Source organism: Oryctolagus cuniculus, chromosome 6 (genome assembly GCF_964237555.1).
Source record: "Oryctolagus cuniculus chromosome 6, mOryCun1.1, whole genome shotgun sequence".
Taxonomy (NCBI): Eukaryota; Metazoa; Chordata; class Mammalia; order Lagomorpha; family Leporidae; genus Oryctolagus; species Oryctolagus cuniculus.
The window spans coordinates 3961919-3982604 of record NC_091437.1 but is presented as its reverse complement, the minus strand read 5'-3'; the positions used below and the strand labels follow the sequence as shown (position 1 = coordinate 3982604).

Sequence of the window (20686 nt, the reverse complement as noted above, 5' to 3'; positions counted from 1 at the left end):
GTTCCCCGCACAGGAGGCCGCATCTCTTGTCTGTATGATGAGACGTCTTCATTTACTTGGACCATTCATCTCACATCATTTCTTTCCACCTTGTCCCTCGTTTATAAAACAGGTGTTAAGTGCGACCACAGGTGGTATCGTGCTTGACAAGACAGCTCTGGAAGGAAGCCACCCCTCCACCTGTTCCCCACCCACACAGAGCTTTTGCACACAGTTAGCGCCGAGCTACGCACTGCAACCACAGACTCAGAATCTGTGTTCTCACCTCAAACCCCTGAAACCTAGAGTGGTACAGATTCCTTCGCACAGTCTGTGGGACCCCACTACACCTGGGCTCCCCCACTCTCGCTGTTTTTCTCTCAGCTCTGGCCGCACGAGCCTCCCTAGCTCGCTGCCCCTCCAACCTGGCCAGCTTCTGCTGTAAGGCCTACACTGTCAGTTCTGCCTGGAGGGCTCCTTCCTCCCCTCTGCACAGCTCGGTCTCCTGAGGCAGTGACCATCTGTTCCCAGAGCCACCCTGGTGCAGTGTCACTCACTCGCGGCAGTGTGTCACCCTCTGCTCTGTCCAAGCTGCATCTCCCTTCAGAATACTTAGGGCTCTTGAGGACATGGTCAGTGTACTTGTTTCCTTGCCTTGTCTCTCACCCCAGACGCAGGCTGCACATGGGCGGGACGTGGGCCCCGTGTTCCCCAGCCTGACGACGTCTGCACACAGGAGGCCCTCACGTATCTGAGCAGGAGTGGACACTGTTCAGGGCTCCCAGATCTTTGGGAAATGCGCACAGGTCAGCAGGAAAGACACACAGCAAGGTCAGGGACACACGGCAGGGCCTGCAGGGTCCCCTCACGGCCCCTCCGACAGGCGCGTGGGACAGTGCGTCACACAGCTGCAGCAAGTAGAGGTCTGAGGGCCAAGTGACTGGTGCAGGTGGAGTGGAGTGGGGCAGGCACTGGGGGACAACAAGGAGTTGGTTGCCCCTACAACACAGAGGACAGTCAGTGTGTTCTCATCGGGGCTGGCCTTCTGCCTCTTACTCCTTTGCCATCTTTCCAATTAAATTGCTTCAGTGGGGGAAAATACCGTTATAGGAAATCATTAAAAGGCATCCATTTCATTGTGGTGCTGTGTTTGTAGATCTGGGTTAAGAACCCAGAGGCTTTCTTGAGCGGGATTTTATGTGTATAGTTTTCTGCAGTGTATTTGCCAGTCTCCCAAGATGACAGGAATAGGTCCAGGCTGTTTCCAACAGCTCTAACCTCTTGTTTTCACACCCTGCTCCCATGGCTGCCCCTCCCTTAGGGCTCCTGGCTCTGTCCACCATGCCTGCAGGAGGAAAGGAGCAGTTTAGAAAGCACCTAGGCTTCCTAAGCAGGAAGGTGAGAGAGGGAAGGTCCCCAGCCTCTGGCACATTGCATTTTAAAATAAATCCTATCGCTGTTTTCAAACCTGGTCATGCACCTGTTTGAAAAACAAAGGTAATTAAATGTTCAAAGCTAAGTTAGGAATTAGAGCTTAGAAGGTTTATTTCCTCTGTCTGACAGCTGTGGCAGCTCTGTTCACTGCGACGGGTCAGATGTTCCCCTGTGTCCCACCCTGAAGGGGGCCCCGAAGTTGCCTCCTCAGTAGAGTCCAGTCAGCGAAGTTCAGAGAGAGCGAGGCGCTCGCCGGTGCAGTGGCGGGTTTTGTTGTTGCCGCCGTGGTTCTGCAGCTTGCTCTGTGCTCCCTGATGCAGCACTCGGACATGTCTGTGCTGGTGTCGCGGGCTCGCCACAGCCCTCCGAGCCCTCCGAGCAGTGTGGTGCTCACGGGCACCTGGCTCCACGGTCCGGCATTTGTGATTCTATGAGGTTGTGCAGAGCTCCGTGCCTGCACAGCCCTCTCAGACCAAGTGACGCTGGCGTCGTAGTGGCACAGAGCACTGGTGTGTGTGTCCACTCACGCATCACACGTGTCAGGGTGCATCTGCTGTCTTCTGCAGCGAGCTGTGCCCCAGCTCTGTTCATGAGCTTTCCTGGGACACTTGTTTGTAAAACTAACAACAGCCTGGGCAGATGGCCTCTGGCATGTCCAGTGAGGGCTTCTGCTCTGATGTTTGCCATGCTTCCTGATGTGGGTGAACACTGTTTCTTTTTCTGGAATATAGCAGTATTAAGCTGTCAGATTGTCAGAGTTGAAAGGAAGCATGGGATACCTGCTATAGATTTTTTTCCTCAGTCTGAGTGCTTTTGGAGGACAACCAGGGAAGAATTTACACATGAAATCTGGTTTATTGGCACATCTGTGACTCAAATATGTTTAACATTAAAGCCAGATTTTCCTGGCTTAGTGGCTGATGAGGCTTAATGGCTTCAGGAAAAGTGTTCAGGAGTGACAAAGCCCTCAAAGTGGGGCGTGGGGTTCAGGGGTGGGAAAGAGGCTTGCCTCTTCCAAGAAGCCCCTGGCATTCGTGGAGAGAAGTATCCACGGAGGCGAGGCCCCTGTGTGGAGAACACCCACTTTCTGCCCGTGAGAGAGATGGCTGCGTGCTCGGGTGTCCCGCACAGCCTTGGAAAAGAGGCCAGGTGATTGTCGCCTAATCTGGAAACAGGAGAAAGTGCCCAGGTTGGGGAAGTCAGGCCAGACCGGAAATCGCACCCTGACTGGCGGTACAGCTGGCCGAGCCTTTGCTGCCTTTCTTTTTCTCCCCTCAGTTTACCTGGAAAACTTAGCGTTTTCCCACGAGGTGTGCGGCACGGGCCTTCCTGGTTGACCAGGAGGGCTCCCTCAAGGGACCGTGCTCCTCAGAGACCACCTGAGAACATCAGCATGGCAGAGCGACCAAGGTGGCTGCCCTCTGGTTTTCTGGCACTTTCCTTAGAGGAACCCGGAAAGGGTATTGCTTTACTTCCATTTGTGTTACTTTGGAATATTTCCCTCAAATTCTATCCAATAAGTTTTTCAGCCCCAAGAGAGGCTTTGTGTGTGAGATGGAAGCAGAAAGACACCGACCTACATTTCCTTGCAGGGGTGTCTGACAGCTGTTACTGTCACAAGCGCCTCTTCCGACACAAGCAGGCTTTATTTCCCAAACAGACCCTGTCTCCTAAGGTTCATTTGTGTGGTGGTGGCTTGAAACTCCTTAACACTAGCGTTATAAAGGAGCGGTAGTTCTGGGCCAGTCCCCAAAGCCCGTTTGCTCTGTAATAGAAACACAGCCCTGGACCTTGCTGGTGTTGCCATGCCCCGGCCATGGCTGTGAACATTGCCACTTTGATAGAACACGGTGGCGCTCACATCTGGATGCCAGCAGCCTGTCTTGCTTCTCCTTCTGGGGCTTAGAAATGCTCCCAGTCCTGTTACAGAGCCGAAGGCTGAGGGCGGGCCCGCTGTGCACCCACCCGGGCATTGTTTGCCCTCCATGTGGAGGCAGTGGTGAACAGGGGCTCTTGACCTGTCCCGGTTGACACAGGGCTGAGCAAGGGCCCTCGGAACGGAGGTGGTGGGCTGGGAGAGTAGTCAGAGGTGAGACCAGCGACTCAGTGCGGCCAGTGCTGCTGGTGGAGGGCCAAGAGTCTGTCAAGGGGCTGGAGCTTCGCATCTGTCTACACACGTCTCTCTCGATGTCTACACACGTCTCTCTGTCTTCAGGCTCGCTCTCAGAGCAGGACAGTGATCCGCACGTCAGAGCTGCGCCGTGCCATTAGGCCTCTTGCCTGTAATGGGGGGGGTGGGGGTGTTTGTTTTCCCCTCAGTTTTTCATTTTGAAAAACTTCAGACTTAGAGAAAGGATGAAATACTCCTCCATATAAACCACTGGTCTGCTGGATGAACAAATTGTCAACGTTTCCGTCCCCTTTTTCATCCCCTCTGTTCTCTCTCTCCCGTTTGTGTTTGTGTATAATTTTTTTTCCTGAGCCACTGGAAAGTTTCAGACATTGTGGTGCTTTACCCCAAACCTCTTAGGAACAGGGCCCTTCCCCTGTGTAACCGCAGTTCTTACCACACACAAGAACTTAACGCTGGTGGGTCACTGGCTGGTACACAGTGCGTTTCCAGATTTGCTCAGCTGTCTCATTGATGTCTTTTGTCAGTTTTCTTTAATCCAGGATGCAGTCAAGGCCCACGCATCGTGCTCAGTGGCCGAGTCTGTTCACTCTCCTGTGATTTCGACAAGCGCCCCTCCTCACTTTGTCTTTCAGGACTGGGAGTTTTGCAGAAGCGGGGGTAGTAGCTGTGACACAGAAACCCCTGGGTCTGAATGGTCTAATTGTTTCCTTTGAGCTTAGCATTTTTTTCTTGCAAGAGGATGTGTCCTCCTTCCATTGTCAGCAGGAGGTTCCTGACACTGACGCCAGACTCATTCTCGCAAATCCTCTCTTCTGCAGTAGACTCAGTGGTGTGGGACTTGGGCTGGGGGGAGGGTGGACTGATGTCCCTCTCCTTTCCTCTGAGACCCTTTGCTCTCCTTGGCACGCGCACTGGCAGTGGCCTGTTCTGTTTTCTGTGTTTTGCTGCGTTTATTACTTCTTCAGTGGAGTTGGGGCCTTGCTGCATGCAGCTTGCCGAGGACTGCAGAGAGCAGGACCCGCCCTCCTGGCCTCCGCCCCAGAGCTCCAGCAGGGTCTGCACGCCTCCATCCCTAGAACACAGCTTCTGCCCGTCTCAGGAGTCCATGGCCATGCTGCTGGCGTAGCCCCGCCCTCCCCTGTGAGTTGCTCTCCCAGGTACTGTGTGGGCCGATCCAGCCCTCGGAAGGTGGCAGGGCTGTGGCTGATGGCCTCTCCTGCTGCAGCCCACACTGCAGGAAGCCCGAGGTCGCCGCCTTTCTCAGCCTGGCTGGACCTCGCCGTGGGTGATACGTAGCTTCAGCCGGAGCTTGCCTGCTTGAGGGTCTTCACTTGATCTCAAAAGGCTGAGGAGCCATGCGTTCTGTCTTCTTTAGCAGAGTGGGTTGAGTCAGTTGGCTCTGTCTTAAACTTGATGATTCCTGATTAACAGGTGTGCTAATAAAAACTTGATACTTTGTAGAGAAATTTAGTCTTGTGTACACTTTGAACTCATCCACTGTTTATCGAGAGCCCACTCCCGGTCCAGGGTTGCGAGTTTGGGAATGGTCACTGAAATGAAGCAGTTCCTCTCATGGCAAGACTCGGGAAGATTTGTGTCAGCTAGTCGGTGTTTGTTGAGAGAGTGATGCCTCGAAAAAGGAACTCAATAAGAGACCTGTAGTCAGGAGAGGTTTTCTGGGAAGTGGGATTTCCACGCAGCATATAAAAATGCCTGCAGGAAGAAGAGAGTGAGGGCTTCCGCGGTACTCGGACAGCCGACCGCTGGCGTGATGTGAGCACCAGACGCCAAGAGCACTTGCTTCTTGAGGCTGGAGCTTGTGTGGGACAGATGCATTCCGGAAAAGGCTAGCTGCGCAGAGTGAGGCAGGCCCAGAGGTGTGCTTTTTTTTTTTTTTTTTTTTTGACAGGCAGAGTGGACAGTGAGAGACAGACAGAGAGAAAGGTCTTCCTTTGCCGTTGGTTCACCCTCCAATGGCCGCTGCGGCCGGCGCACCACGCTGATCCGAAGGCAGGAGCCAGGTGCTTCTCCTGGTCTCCCATGGGGTGCAGGGCCCAAGCACTTGGGCCATCCTCCATTGCACTCCCTGGCCACAGCAGAGAGCTGGCCTGGAAGAGGGGCAACCGGGACAGAATCCGGCGCCCCAACCGGGACTAGAACCTGGTGTGCTGGCGCTGCTAGGCGGAGGATTAGCCTAGTGAGCCGCGGCGCCGGCCTAGAGGTGTGCTTTTGACATCTAGTCCTTTGAGCCAGGTGTTTATTCGGAGTAGGTTTCTTCCAGGAAATTAAAAAAAATAAAAATAAAAATAAAGGTAAGCTTTAACACCTGGTTCAGAACGAGCCAATTTTGGTATCCTTACAGTGTCACCTCGGCAAGGGTGTAGTTTCATCCCAAGGGAGAAAGAAGAAAACCAGCCTTGCACACCGACGTGGTTGACTGAGCAGGAGTGCTGGGGAGACATCTTCAGTTTCACAGCCACGAGTGTCCTCCTGCCTCCACAGCAGTTCCCCGAGTACACGGGTCTTCCCTCAAACAGTGTAAGAACTTACGGCCTGGGCCGGCGCCGCGGCTCACTAGGCTAATCCTCCGCCTTGCGGCGCCAGCACACCGGGTTCTAGTCCCGGTCGGGGCGCCGGATTCTGTTCTGGTTGCCCCTCTTCCGGGCCAGCTCTCTGCTGTGGCCAGGGAGTGCAGTGGAGGATGGCCCAAGTGCTTGGGCTCTGCACCCCATGGGAGACCAGGAGAAGCACCTGGCTCCTGCCATCGGATCAGCGCAGTGGGCTGGCCGCAGCGCGCCGGCCGAGGCGGCCATTGGAGGGTGAACCAACGGCAAAGGAAGACATTTCTCTCTCTGTCTCTCTCTCTCACTGTCCACTCTGCCTGTCAAAAAAAAAAAAAAAAAAAAAAAGAACTTATGGCCTGAGGTCTGGCACTGTGGCTAAGCCTCTGCCTACAGTGCTGGCATCCCATATGGGCACCAGTTCTGATCCAGCTCTCTGCTATGGCCTGGGAAAGCAACAGAAAGTGACCCAAATGCTTGGGCCCCTGTACCCATGTGGGAGACCCAGAACAAACTCCTGGCTCCTGGCTTCAGATGAGCCAAGCTCTGGCCATTGCAGCCATTTGAGGAGTGAACCAGCGAATGGAAGACTTCTCTCTCTGTGTCTGTAACTCTACCTCTCAAAGAAATAATAAATAAAAGAAAAATAATAAATAAAAATAATAAAATTAATTAATTAAAAATATTTTTTAAAAAAGCCCCCAAAACATAAGGCTGTTTGTTCCCATTAGAAAACAAAAAAGCAAACAACAACAAAAAAACCAAAACTGAGCTGACTGTTCTCCGGCTCCTACTAAAAGCTACCTTTAGAAAAGATTGCAAAAGGCAGGGAGCCACACAACCCAAAGGTGGCAGCTAGCACCCCTGTGGGGAATAAGCTGAGCCAAGGAGGGCCGTGGACACAAAAAATCCAGAGGCAGCCGCTGACCACTCACAGACTGCTGTGGTGCAGGGTCCCTGTTACCAGGCCTTCCAGTAATTTGAAAATGTTGACAATTCAAAAACTGTGTTAAAAAAATAAATTTAGTGTCATGGCTCAGCAGGTTCAGCTACTGCCTAGACGCTGACATCCCATGTGGGTGCCAGTTCATGTCCCAGCTGCTCCAGTTCTCGTCTAATATGCCTGGGAAAGCAGTCGATAGACCAAGTGCTTGGGCCCCTGCCACCCACGTGGGAGACCCAGATGGAGTTCCAGGCTCCTCCCTCGGGTCTGGCCCAGCCCTGGCTATTGGAGCCATTTGGGGAGTGAACCGATGGAAGACCCTTCTCTTTTCTCTCCTCTCCTCTTTTCTCTTTTCTCTTTTTCTTTCTTTTCCTTCTTTTCTCTTTCTCTCTTTTTCTCTCTCTTTTTTCTTTTCTTTCTCACTCTCTCAAATAAAATATTTTTTAAAATTAACGATTAAGAAGACCATGTGAGACACCACAACTGACAGACATACAAACGCACGTTTGGCTGCAGGTGGCTGGTTTGCATCCTCTGATCAAAGAGAGGCTCACTCCACTTATTTTTCTGTGTCCCGTTTCGTCTTTACAGCAAACACCAAATGCCAAGAACACGGAATAGCCTTCCCCAGAAGCCCCTCCACCCTGTGCTTAGTGACGTACAGTTGTAATTGTAGCTGAGGGTTAGTAGAAGAGAACTGCATGAGGTCTGCATGTGTGTGAAACTGGCTGAGGACAGTCGCTGTCACGGTGCTTCGTGTCACATGGAATGTCCCACGTCCATAAATTCATTTAGCTTCCGTTACCAAAAACACTCTCCCGACGCTACTGCCTGTGAAATGACAGGAGAGGATGGGTGTTTGCTCTGGCTGCCGGGAAGCGTGGGCCTAACTGCAAGAGTCTGCCCCAGCAGCTGTTAGCCTCCATTGCTTCTGCAGCCCTTCCCTGGCCCCAGTCTCTGTGTGCCCCTTCCGTGTGCTTGTGGAAAGCCGCCCGCGTCTCTATGGAGGGGACGTGGGCTGTTCTGGAAGAGAGGACCTCAGAGGCACAGGCAGCCTCGCCCGGGGTGAGACAGCCGGGCCTGCCTCCGCATTGCGCTTCGCTGCAGCTCCGCAACAAGGAGCCCACAGGGTTTCCAAAGAGTCACTTAGGTCCTCTAGTTCCTCGGATTCTTTCCTTTTCTTGCTCTTCTACCCACAGTTGTTTTTAAAAAGTGAGACTATAGGAACAGTTTACTATGTGTTTTCCTTTTGTCCCTCCTTAGATCTTTTTCTTCTATTCCTTCATTTTTCCTTCTTTTAGATCAGCTAAATTTTTTAAAATTCCATTTTAATTTATCTGTTGACTTTTAACTTCTTAGCGTAATTCTTTTACTGGTTGTTCTAGAAATTAAAATTTACATGCTTGTCTTTTTAGAGCCATTGTTCCTCACTTAACTGTGATTTCTATTCCTGTTTGACTCCTTTGGGAAGTAATGGCTGTCAGTGAGTTTCATTTGCACTTGAGTGATCTGACTTGTGCTTAACGCCCGAAGGTCCTTATACCGGGGTGGAGTTGTGTAGCACAGGTGGCCCTGGCTGTGGAAGGGCCAGCACTGCGGCTGCAGCTCTGCTGCCCACGCACCACGCGGCAGTGGGTGAGTTAACCAAAGGTGTCTCCTCTGTGGAGTGAGGCTGGCCTGCCTAACTAGTGGGTTGGAATGTGATGGGGAGCACAGAGCCCCTTCCAAACACCATCAAGGGTGCTGATGACACCAAAGGAAGCTCGCTGGTATTTCAGGCTCCTGAGGCACGATGAGTGCCTCGTCAGTGAAGTACCACCTGGAACGCTGGTCCCCTGTCCTGGCTTCTCACCAGGGCCCTGTGGCCTTCAGGGATGGCTGCACCTGCCCCCCTCTGGAGGCCTCTGCAGCCGCGAGTCGTCCCTGCCGCCCGTCCTGCTTGGGGTGGGATCCACCGTGACATCATGAGGAAGAAAGCGTTGATTGTTATTTTTTTATTTTTTGACAGGCAGAGTTAGACAGAGAGACAGAGAGAAAGGTCTTCCTTCCATTGGTTCACTCCCAAATGGCCGCTACGGCTGGCGCACTGCGCCGATCCGAAGCCAGGAGCCAGGTGCTTCCCCCTGGTCTCCCATGGGGTGCAGGGCCCAAGCACTTGGGCCATCCTCCACTGCACTCCAGAGCCACAGCAGAGAGCTGGCCTGGAAGAGGAGCAACCGGGACAGAATCCAGCGCCCCAATCGGGACTAGAACCCAGGGTGCCGGCGCCGCAGGCAGAGGACTAGCCAAGTGAGCCGCGGCACTGGCCAAAAGCATTGATTGTGTGAACCACGCTGCTGTTGACCACCTCTGCGTTCTGGTCTCACTGTTTCTTATATGTTTGTGATGTAAGTTTGTTTGCTCATTTCACAACTTTTGATTACGTAAATGCACTGTTCTGTGTTAGAGATACAGGGGTGAGGAAGACCAGGATCCCTTCTTTCCTGGAGCTCATGTGTTAGCAGGAGAGAGAGAAACACAGAAGTCAGATCAGATAGGGGTAATTGCCATAAGAAAATTGGATAATGGGCTCAGAGCTGGGCAGAGGAGGAGGCGGAACCCCATGCTTTGAAGAGGGAAGAGCCTGGGGAAGAGGTGGCATTTGAGCTGAGAAAGCTGAATGAGAGTGGAAATTCGGGTGGAAATCTATCATAGACACAGGAAACAGCAGGGAAAAGGCGGGTATTTTTAGCATGTTCCAGGCATAGAGGGGAGCCCAGAGGTATGAAACGAGCCTAGTGAGCTCAGGAAGACAGACAGATGAGGCAGGGCCAGATCAGAGCTTCTCACGCCTGCATGTTAGAGTTACCTGAGAAACTAAAGGAAATTTTCCGTGTGCAAGCCCCACCCCCGAAAGACTGTGGTTGAATTGGCCCAGGGTGTGGTCTGTATCTTGGTTTCTATAGAAAGCTCCCCAGGGAATTCCGTGGTGCAGTGTTACAGACTCTGGCAAGGAGTTCGGCCTTGGTTGAATGATGATGGGAAGCCACTAGATGTTTTGGACTAGGAAAGTCACGTGGTCAGATTCCAGTCTTGTAGAGGCTCACTGTGGCTGTGGCCTGGGGAGTAAACCAGCTGAGGAAGGATGATGGCTGGGACCATGGTGGTATCTGTGGAGATGGTAAGAAGAGGTCAGTTTTGGTGGTTGTGGTCACGAGATGGATGGGATTTACAATGTGGGGCAGAAGAACATCAGGGTACCCTCAAGTTCATCTGAGTAAATGGGAGGCAGGCTGCCATCCCGAGAGACGGAAGAGATCCTAGAGGAGCAGGCAGTAGGTGGACTTATAGTTGTGTGCATTGCCTGGAATGACAGTCTTCTCTCTAGATTTAGGTAAAATGGGGCTAAAATATTCTGAGGAATCCTATTCCTGTAGCGCAGGAGTTTTCCAGAAGTCTTCCAACAGTGGGCGTGGAAAAGGAATTGGCCATTTCAGTGCGTGTGATGAGAAGGAAGACAAGCATTTGTACAGGAACCAGACTGGAGGTAGGGAACAGATACTCTGAGAGACAGCATGCCGTCAGCACCTGTCGTGAGACAGTAGGTAAATGGCGCGGGAAACACAGAATTCAAATTGGCAGGTTAAGAAACTTGCATTTGACTTTAAAAGAACTTTTTCCCCAAGAGAGTTGTCTTCCAAGGACTATCTCTAGCTCATGTTACAATTCTAATTAATTTTCCTTCCTTGACGAGACCTTGGATATCTAGTAGTTAAAGATAAATCAAATTTTTAATTCAAGATCAAATTATTAAAATTGATTCCAAGGCATTTACTTGAAGAACAATGCAGAATGTATTGAACCGCTTGTTACTGTTTCATGCTAGGAGAACACAAATTGCTAATTGGGGGTTGGGGGAAGTCCAGATTTTTAAAGCTTTTCTGAGGGCAACAACTGTTTCTCACACTACTTCTGCTCGTTAAAATGCCTATCATATTATAAATATCTGCTCCTTCTGGGGCTGTTTGTTAGGTTTCTAGTTAAGGACTCGGCTGAACTCTCTGTGAGTCACTGCTTGTCTGGATGGCGGAGGAGGAAAGTTGACCAGAAGGCTTCTGATATGCCGTCAGCCCTTCTGGGACACTTGTTTGTTTTTACTGAAGAAAACTCAAGATGTGGCTGCTTTTTTTTTTTTTTAAGATTTATTTATTTATTTGAAGGGCAGAGTTACAGAGAGGCAGCAGCAGATAGAGGAGAGAGGGGGAAGAGAGAGAGAGGTCTTCCATCCGCTGGTTCACTCCCCACATGGCCACAACAGCAGGAGCTGAGCTGATCCGAAGCCAGGAGGCAGGAGCTTCTGCCCAGTCTCCCACACAGGTGCAGGGGCCCAAGCACTTGGGCCATCTTCTACTGCTTTCCCAGGCCACAGCAGAGAGCGGGATGGGAAGCAGAGCAGCCGGCGCCCTTATGAAATGCTGGCACTGCAGGCGGTGGCTTTACCTGCTGTGCCACAGTACTAGCCCCATTGTGGCTGCTTTGGGCTGAGAAAGCAGAGCATTCGGGTGGTGCCGCTGTCTGGGAAATGACTGTGGTCTGAAGCCCCTGTCTGGGAAATGACTGTGGTCTGAAGCCCCTTCCTAACGCACTTCACATCCGCCACAAGCCTCGGGGACCGGGTCAGCGGCCTGTGAAGTCTGGGCGGGTGGTGCTGAAGTCTGAGTGAAGCGCCCTGGAGTTCCGGTGGCTGCAGGGTCCCTCCTGGCAGGCAGACCCGCGGCGTGCGTTTCCCTCGTGCCCGCCTCTCACGTTGTGTCCTTCGCTCGCAGACAATTGCAGTGACCTGAACTCGGAGCTGCAGAGGGTGCTGACGGGGCTGGAGAACGTGGTGTGCGGCAGGAAGAAGAGCAGCTGCAGCCTGTCGGTGGCCGAGGTGGACAGGCACATCGAGCAGCTGACCACGGCCAGCGAGCACTGCGACCTGGCTATTAAGGTAGACCCCTGCTCACCCTGCTCACCCTCACTCTGGCCTTTGCGATCATAAAGGACGACGACCAGATCCCTCCTCCTCTGATTCGGGCTGTTTCTGTGAAAGCCGTGGGCCACCAGGTGGGAGCAGGAGCCCTCTAAATTCTTGTTGGGCTGAATTGTGTTAGACACAATCCTTGTATCAGTAGTCAAGATCCGAGGCTTCGCAGCAGGACGACAGTTTGCTTAGGCTGTTGGACTGCAAGTGTGCCACATCGTTTCAGTGTGGTTCATCGCACAGCACTCCGAGGTTGCAAGCTGCGGTTGGAAGCTTTATTGTGAAGCCTTAAGGAGTCACCGATTCCCAGTGCTAACAAGGGGGCAGGTTTGGGCCCGACTGAGTCATTGTCCCCCGTTCTGGGGCTGGGCCTAGGCCGTACCTTGTCTGAGCATTTATCTAACTGCGTAAGAAGGACCAGCTGAAGGATTTTCTGCATCTGCCCAAGCTCATCACTACAATGGGAAGCCGTGTTCTGTTAGCGCAGGGCCTCTGGTATCTTTCCCCATAGTCACTGTGCAGCAGGAATATCTAGACTGAGTGTCTGTCCACAGGAATCCTGGATTTCACAGAAGATCTGTCTTGTCTCCAGATATGTAGTTGATGTGGTTTAGGGTGCCGAGACGCAGACTCCTGTGTTTCCTTGTCTGGAGTCTCCCAGGTCCCATATTAGATTATGGTGTCAGCTTGGGTATGGCCCCAGCCTCAGCCCTGAGAGGGAGAGAGGAGGCCAAGGACCTCTGGCAGCCACAAAGGATGAAGCAGGGCCCAGGAAGGGATCTGAAAGGAGGGACAGAGCTCAGTGTGGGCAGAGTGGCAGCAAGGTTTAGGTGACTATCTCTTTTTTAAAAGATTTGTTTATTTTATTTGAAAGGCAGAGTTACAAAGAGAGGGAGAGACAGAGAGAGAGATCTTCAATCTCCTGGTTTACTCCCCAAATGGCCGCAACAGCCAGGTCTGAGCCGGGCTGAAACCAGGAGCCAGGAGCTGCATGTACATCTCCCACGTAGGTGCAGAGGCACAAGCACTTGGGCCATCTTCCACTGCCCCTCCAGGCACAGTGGAGCTGGAGCGAAAGTGAGCAGCTGGGATTTGAACTGGTGCCTACTGGGATGTCGGTGTTGCAGGCGGAGGCTCACCTCACTGTACCACAGTGCTGGCCCCTGGGTGATTGTCTTCATCAGAAGCCTAATATGACCGTCAGAGAGTGCTGTGCCCTTGTGTTGGTAGCGTCCGGGACCTTCTGTTTCTCGTCACCCCTCCTCTCTACCTATCATGCATAGTAATTTTCCTCCTGTTTCAAAATCAGTGACTCTTCCAAGGACGTTATGTGAATGAAGAGTCTGAGAACAAGCAGAATGAGGTATTTTTTTTTTTAACTTTGTGCATGTTCTTCTCCGTTACTAGTGTATTTTAAAGGACATTTTAAGAACTCTCCAGTGCAGATTCCCTTTTTAGTGTGTAGCTGTCTTACTGAGTCCCTGCTGTCTTGGAAACCTGCACAATGAACTTGCTCTTTTCTGTGTCACGGAGGTTTATTTCTGTCGTTCACATCTTTGGACTGAACCTCATTCACACCCTCTGAATTCTGATGTGACAGTGAAAGCTGGAGGTGGTTCCGTGACCTGCAGTACTGCTGAGTTGGCAAATGGGAGGCCTGTCATTGAGGAAACCTCGTAGATTCGCCTGCACTGTGCAGCCTTGTGTGGTCTTGTGTCCTCGGGAGCAGTGATTGGCCTGCCGCTGGCTGTCTTCACTACCCTGGAGTCCAGATGACGGAGGGAGGGGACCCTTACTTGTAGGAACATGGTGGTCAGCATCACACAGGCTCACACCCCAGGAGGGGACCCCTGTGCTTTTCTAACTCTGAGGACCGCTGGCTAACAGACCGTGGCCCGGCGCATGATGGAAGTTGGAGAGAGGGTGATTTGGGGGTGTCACTTTTCATGGCTGTTGGCAGGAACCCACTCTCCTGTGGGCACCTGCTCCGCGCTGCTCCTTTTCTGGAGGGCCCCCATCTCCAAGGTAACCCACTCGGCTCCTCTTTGTTTCCATGTTTTGCAGACTGTCGAGGAGATTGAGGGGGTGCTAGGCCGGGAGCTGTATCCCAACCTGGCCGAGGAGCGGTGTCGATGGGAGAAGGAGCTGGCTGGGTTGAGGGAAGAGAATGAGAGCCTCACTGCCATGCTGTGCAGCAAGGAAGAGGAGCTGAACCGGACCAAGGCCACCATGAATGCCGTCCGGGAGGAGCGGGACCGGCTCCGGAGGAGGGTGAGCACCACGTCCCTGTGCCAGGCCTCTCCCGACTGGCACACAGAGCCAGGGCAGCCCCAGGATGGAGTGGCATTTGTAGTGCTGGCAGGCACCTCCCCTTTCTTGTTATGAAGTCACTCTTGAAACACTAATTTATAGAGGTAAGACTTAAAAACTTTTTTTTCTCTGAAATCTTTAAGTGGTTGGTGAAATTCCGTGAAGGCAGTGATTCTTTGGCTTGCACCCAGGCTGTGTGCGTCTTCCCCACACTCAGCTGAAGGATTCCTTTAAAATTGATTAATAACATTCTTGTAACTTGGAAATGCATATATAGATTTCCCCCTCTCAGTTTTTTCTGTGAAGTATGTATTAATATTAGAGGTAAATGCTCTCACTTATCTACACCAAATCTGAGGTGAGATATCAATTTTCCCAGTGCAAAATTACTGAAGTTAAAATAATCGTGTGCGTGTGTGCCTCTGTGTGTACCTATGAGTACATGTAATGCAAGCATGCTTGTATATGTGTATAGACTTCAAAATGTATGCAGGAAATGGAGTCAAAGGATAAGTGAATTTTAGTGAAAAATTTTTGAAATCCATGATGGATCTTCAGAAAGTTGTAAAGTGCATATTATGAAAAAACTTTTTATAGATTTTTAAAGTTCTTTTTTTGTTAGAATTTTTTTTGAGAAGCAAAGGGTTAGGGATCCACTGGATCACTCCCCAAATGCCTGCAACAACCCCTAACCACGGCTGAGGTTGGAAATGCAATGCAGATCTCTCACGTGGGTAGCAGGAACCCAATTACGTGAGCCGTCACTGCCGCCCTCCACAGTCTGCACTGGCAGGAAACTGGCTTCAGGAGCCACAGCCAGGGGTCAAACCCAGGCATTCCACTGTGAGAGCAGACATCCTAACTGCTAGGCTGAATGCCCTCTCCCAGAGTTCTCTTAATCCCGTTATTGCATGAGCTTTCTGAAGGGCCCTCCTGTGTGTGCACCTGTGCCCAGGTGTTCACCCTCGAGTCAGCACTGGGTGAGGAGTACTCTCTGGAGGGCGTAGCATCCGTTCCTGGGGGAGGTGAAACACTTGGCAGAATTGTTGCAGCACTCAGTTTTCCCAGGTGGAGCTCTTTTCTCCAGGAGCCCCTCTGTTTGGCTGTGAATTCGATGTGTGTGACTGAAAGGGTGAGGCAGTGAGTTCTGCAGTCAGGGACTTCGCTTTGATGCGCTAGGCCTGTGCGCTCTGTTTCTCCATCTTCGCCATACAGAAGCTTGCTTCCTCATGCTCCGATGGATAATTTTGCACACAGATCAAGTCGAATTCGAGAAAAAGCTATTTAGTAGGTCTCCGAATCCTTCAGCATTGCTCTTTCTTCCCTGCCTCTAAAGATACCTTGGAAATAACTTCATCAGTAACGTCAGCCTGCGTAGACGATTGTTTTTAATCCCTGTGCAAGTTACTGCACCATTATGCTTAAACATGGAAGAAATGACTATTTTTGAACGCCATCAACTCTCTCCTTTATTTATGGCTAATACCGTAATTAAGAGGCCAGCACTCCCACCTCTCAGATCTAAACGTTGTGTGGTTTTGACCTCTCACACAGAAGCACATTTTCAGAACCCAGCTGTATCGGTTGCCGTGTCCCACATTCGCCTCAGCAGGTGCAGATCCTGCCAGTCAGCAAGGGCTTTATCTGGGCAACCTGATGAAACTGACGTAGCACCAAGGCCCACGCCACCTGTAATTTCCTGGCTGCCCTCCTTGATTGTTATGAGTAATGCGCTAATTAGGTGTGTGCTCTCTGATGGTGCATGTGTCGTGAAGGAAGTGTTGCTTTCGGTATAATTACATATGTGACTTAGAATAAATTTCCTCCTCTGACTTGAGTTACTAAAGCACAAGTCAGCCCTTTGATTGTGACTAGCACAAAATAAAAAAACTGCCCTCCCGCTGCCTTACTTCCATGTTTTCTCCAGCTCTGGGCATCCCTGCTAACAGTGGCATGGTGTGGTGGAGCTACAGTGTGTGCCTGGGCTTGGGCCTGACCTGCCAGGTCACCGTGACTCCTCTGTGCCTCACTGTACTCGGCCATAAAGTAGAGATAATGCAGTCCCCAGGGCAGGAGTAATATGCATAGCGTAGTTAGACGATGCCTGGCACATAGTAAATGCTCCAGAAATAGGTAGCAGTTGCTTAGGATAAAATCCAGAGTTACCTCTTGAATGGTTTATATTTGTGTTTCAATTACTTCCAAATAATAGAATATTGAGGAACTTGTATTTATTTCTCAACTGGAAATGTCCTTGAAATTTGTATGCATGCCCATTAATAAATTATTTCTTTTTATTTTTAGACAGTTGTGGGTTTCAAAAGAATTTTTGAGATAACAATGCCAGTTTATTAGACTTGCAGTGCTAAAAGACATGCCCACCACCATCTCTTCAGTGTATTTCCCTCCTTTGTTTTGCTTGAAAGGCAGAGAGACAGTCACACAGATTGGTTCATCTTCTGTTTGCTGGTTCACTCCCCAAAGGCCCACAACTGCTGGGTCTGGGCCAGGCTAAAGCTGGGATCCTGGAACTCCATCCAGGTCTCCCATGTAGGTGATGGGGCCCATCACCTGCTGCCTTCCAGAGTGCACATTAGTAGGAGTCGAGAGGAGAGCCAGGAGTCAGATGCAGGCCCTCTGAAATGGGATGCAGTATGAGATGCCATGTGGGGTGCCAGGGTTCCAAGTGGCGTCTTCAGTGCGGCACCAGATACCTGCCCCACCCCCAGTGTGTCTCATCTCCCCGAGAAGGAACCTCTGTGGTTGTCATTGTTCGCTGTCGCCCATGTTTAGTTCTGCAGAGCAGCGCAGTGCAGTGCCGAGTTCATCCCTGTGGTGCCGTGCGGCACGGCTGGCTTGCTGTCTCGACAGCGGCTCTGAATGCGTAGTTCATCCAAGTTGCTTAAACGCAGTGGAGGCCGCATTTATTTTTTCTTTGCCCACGTTCACTATAGAATTTTAACTGACCAGATCAATAGAATCTGTGCTTGTCCCTGCCTATAATTAAACAAAGTGCTCTCCATAGGTCTCTGAGCCTTGGTCACTATTTAATTCAATTAGATCTTTAATGTAGTCCGTTAACAAATTGGGCTACTTGACTGAGCAGCAACTAAGGAACAACAGGCAGACAAATTTTATTATTGGTCCCGGTTCATTATTAAATGAGATAATCATTTATTTCTGTGTGCTCTGTTATATAGCCACTTATTTCCTCACACTTAAAGAAGCAGGCTTAATTTAGGCAAGGCACAATTAATTACTGTAGAAAGCAAGTACTGTGTTCTTTATTTATTGGGCATTTCAGTGCTGGGCAGAGTGGTTACTGTGATGAACAGTGCTGAGGAGTCAGGCAAGCAGATCGTGGCCATGGAGTGTGTCTGGTGAAGGGACAGGTGCGCACCCTGAACGTCACAGGTCTGTAGGGTGACGGCAGAGCCCAGCTTCTCCACGTTGTTTGTATTTGTTACCTAAACTGTTTAAGTTACCTGCCGTCTCAAAAGTGTTTTCCCCAGTTTTATGGCAAAGCAAACTTGATGTGGCCACAAGCACATGAATCTGTGTCCCACTAGATCATAAACTTGAACGTAAATACGCCACAGAAGTCCCCTCTGAGCCTCCTGTAGAAGTTCTTCTGGAAGCGCTTCGTGTTCATGGCCTCCAGGTGGTGGTAACAGCTTCTTCCTGTGTCCTCTACGCTCCCTGGGTATTGTGAGCAGGTCTGCGGACTGGTCCCTGTCTCCACGAGGTCTGACTTCTCTGTAAATTCAGGACGACTTCTAGACTTCGTACTCTATGAAACAAGTAAAAACCACCCTACTCTGAAGTTTCTTTCTGGTTTTCCCACTTTCCCTCAAAGTCTGTGTAATGCTTTTTTCATGCTATTTACATTAATTTGGCTCTGTGAAGATTTTGTTGAGGAGCTGGGAGGCTCCTGTCCCCACCAGGGACAGAGATCCACACGGCTGTCTTTTCCAGACAGTTCCTCTTGATGCCTAAATGCAGTGTTCTGTTTATGAAAGATTCCACTGCTCTGTGTCCAGTGCACCCTCATAATAAAAATGAAATCACCTGATTGAGCTAAAATCGTTTAAAGCCTGAAGAAGGACCCTAAATTCCAGCTTCTTAAGTGGATTTCATTTTGGCCCACAGCCTGGAAAGGGACGAGCAAAATTCGCATGCCACCGCACCTCAGAGCCCTTGTGCTTTCCTCTCCCTCCTCCTCCTCAGCAGAAGGTAGCACCGGATTCCTGGTTCTGTAGCCTTTTCCTGGGACGTGAAGCCAGGAAGGGCGAGGCGTGAAAGGAAGGAGGTGTGTCCCTCGCACACGTCACCCCTGGACTCTACGCCAGGAGCTGTTCACAGCCCCAGCCTTGTCACACCCCCTTGTGGCTGTGGCTGCCTGCATCTGCCCATGATCACCCTCGTGCCACAGAGACCCAGTAGCGGTCATTCTGTGCCGTCTGCTCAGCTGGGCAGGGAAGAGATTCAGCGAAGGCGAGTGCCCAGTGCAGTCTGCCCAGCTGGGTGTGCGACACGCGGGCCTGCACTTGGTCCAGAACTTGCCGGCTGAGACTGTTCAGAGCAGGCTCTTACCTGGCCCAAGTCCTGCCCCAGGGTTCTGAATCCCCCGGTGTCGCCCAAGTGCTTGACCTCATCTCAGCACCAGGTCTGATCTGTCATCAGTGGTTCCCCACTGTCTCCTAGGGCACTTGCTGGCTAGTTGTTGATAAATGAGAGTCCGAGTGAAGGCAAAGGGCCTGCTTAGGTAGAGTGATCAGCTGTGTCAGCGTGGGCTTTTTCTTGCGCTTCTTCCTTCTAGTTAACTGGCTTACAGGAGATGGAGTCACCCTCACTAGGACTATTACAGCAACATAACGCAGTGTCATCATAATAGTTATGTGTAAGGGGGGGAGGGGTGAGGTGCCCAGGGCCATAGGTCAAAGGGTACTTGAACTTTTTAATAATATTCTGACTTAATATATTCATAGGGCTGTGATTTTTCTTTTTTTCTTTTCTTTTCTTTTCTTTTTTTTTTTTTTTTTTGACAGGCAGAGTGGACAGTGAGAGAGAGAGACAGAGAGAAAGGTCTTCCTTTGCCATTGGTTCACCCTCCAATGGCCGCCGCGGCCGGCGCACCGCGCTGATCCGATGGCAGGAGCCAGGAGCCAGGTGCTTTTCCTGGTCTCCCATGGGGTGCAGGGCCCAAGCACCTGGGCCATCCTCCACTGCACTCCCTGGCCACAGCAGAGGGCTGGCCTGGAAGAAGGGCAACCGGGACAGAATCCGGCGCCCCAACCGGGACTAGAACCCGGTGTGCCGGCGCCGCTAGGCGGAGGATTAGCGTAGTGAGCCGCGGCGCCGGCCCATAGGGCTGTGATTTTTAATACGTAGATGTACCTAAATAGAGGGCACTAATATGCCAGAATATTAACAGAGGTTAAATCTGGAGTGAAAGTTGTGATTGCTTTTTCTCTTCTTTAGTGTTCAGATTAAGCAAACGCAGACTGCAGAGTGCGTCGTGGAGAGGATCGGTGTGTCCCAGCTTGGGCTTCAGGTTGCCTCCCTCCTGAAAGAGCCTGCAGACGGCCTCAGCCTGGTACTCACCACTTCCTGCCCTTGGCCGTAGCTGCCAGGTGGCTCCACCTGCCCTTCAGGGCTGAGAAAGGGAGCACGTGGCCGTTGTCAAGCAGGTGCCTCTGACAGAGCTGACTGACTGGCTTGATCGTGACACTGGAGAGCTCGGTGTGGCGCATCAGATGCCAGGAAGCGGGCACTTTCCCTTCTCCCTCTCGTGGTGACAACAAATGCGTGAGCATTGCTAGGACGCTATCCCACAAGCCTCTGTGTCAGCAAGTGGGCTGTGAGGCCACAGCGGCCTTCGTCGTGGCCTTGGCGAGCTCTCAGAGACAGGGCGGGGCGGCAGCATCCTGCAGTTACCAGTGACATGGCCAAGAGCCTCTCTGGGCCTCCTCTACCTGCCCCTCCACCGTGGGAGGAAGCGGAACCACAGTCCGTCTGCTGCCCTGCACGGTGCCTGTCCTGTCCCGGGGCACAGTCTGGCGGTGAAGAGCCTCATGTTGAAAGGGACTGCACCTGCTGTGTAGAGCCTACCCTCCCCTGTCACTCGCTAGGGCCACCTGAGGTAGGAGAGAGGGAGTGCAGGCTCCAGCAAGACACAGGCACATGGGGCCCTGGGGCTGCAAAGGCTGGGGCATTGCCTGGACCTGCACAGAATCCCACGGCTCACCCGGTCAAGAAGGACAGCACTTGCACAGGGCCGCTTACCAGTGTAAGCTCAGTAGGGCTTATATTCAAGGCTCTGC

General features: G+C 51.6%; 1 protein-coding gene across 5 annotated transcripts in view; it reads left to right on the top strand.

Annotated features, from left to right (window-relative positions):
• MCC (MCC regulator of WNT signaling pathway) overlaps positions 1-20686 on the top strand; it is a 446323-nt gene that overhangs the window by 372410 nt on the left and 53227 nt on the right. For all 5 annotated transcript variants that reach the window (XM_017337630.3, XM_070076011.1, XM_070076012.1 and 2 more), the window contains 2 exons: positions 11857-12020; positions 14118-14324. In XM_017337630.3, the coding sequence (XP_017193119.3) occupies positions 11857-12020; positions 14118-14324 (371 nt within the window). The remainder of the gene's footprint in view (positions 1-11856; positions 12021-14117; positions 14325-20686) is intronic.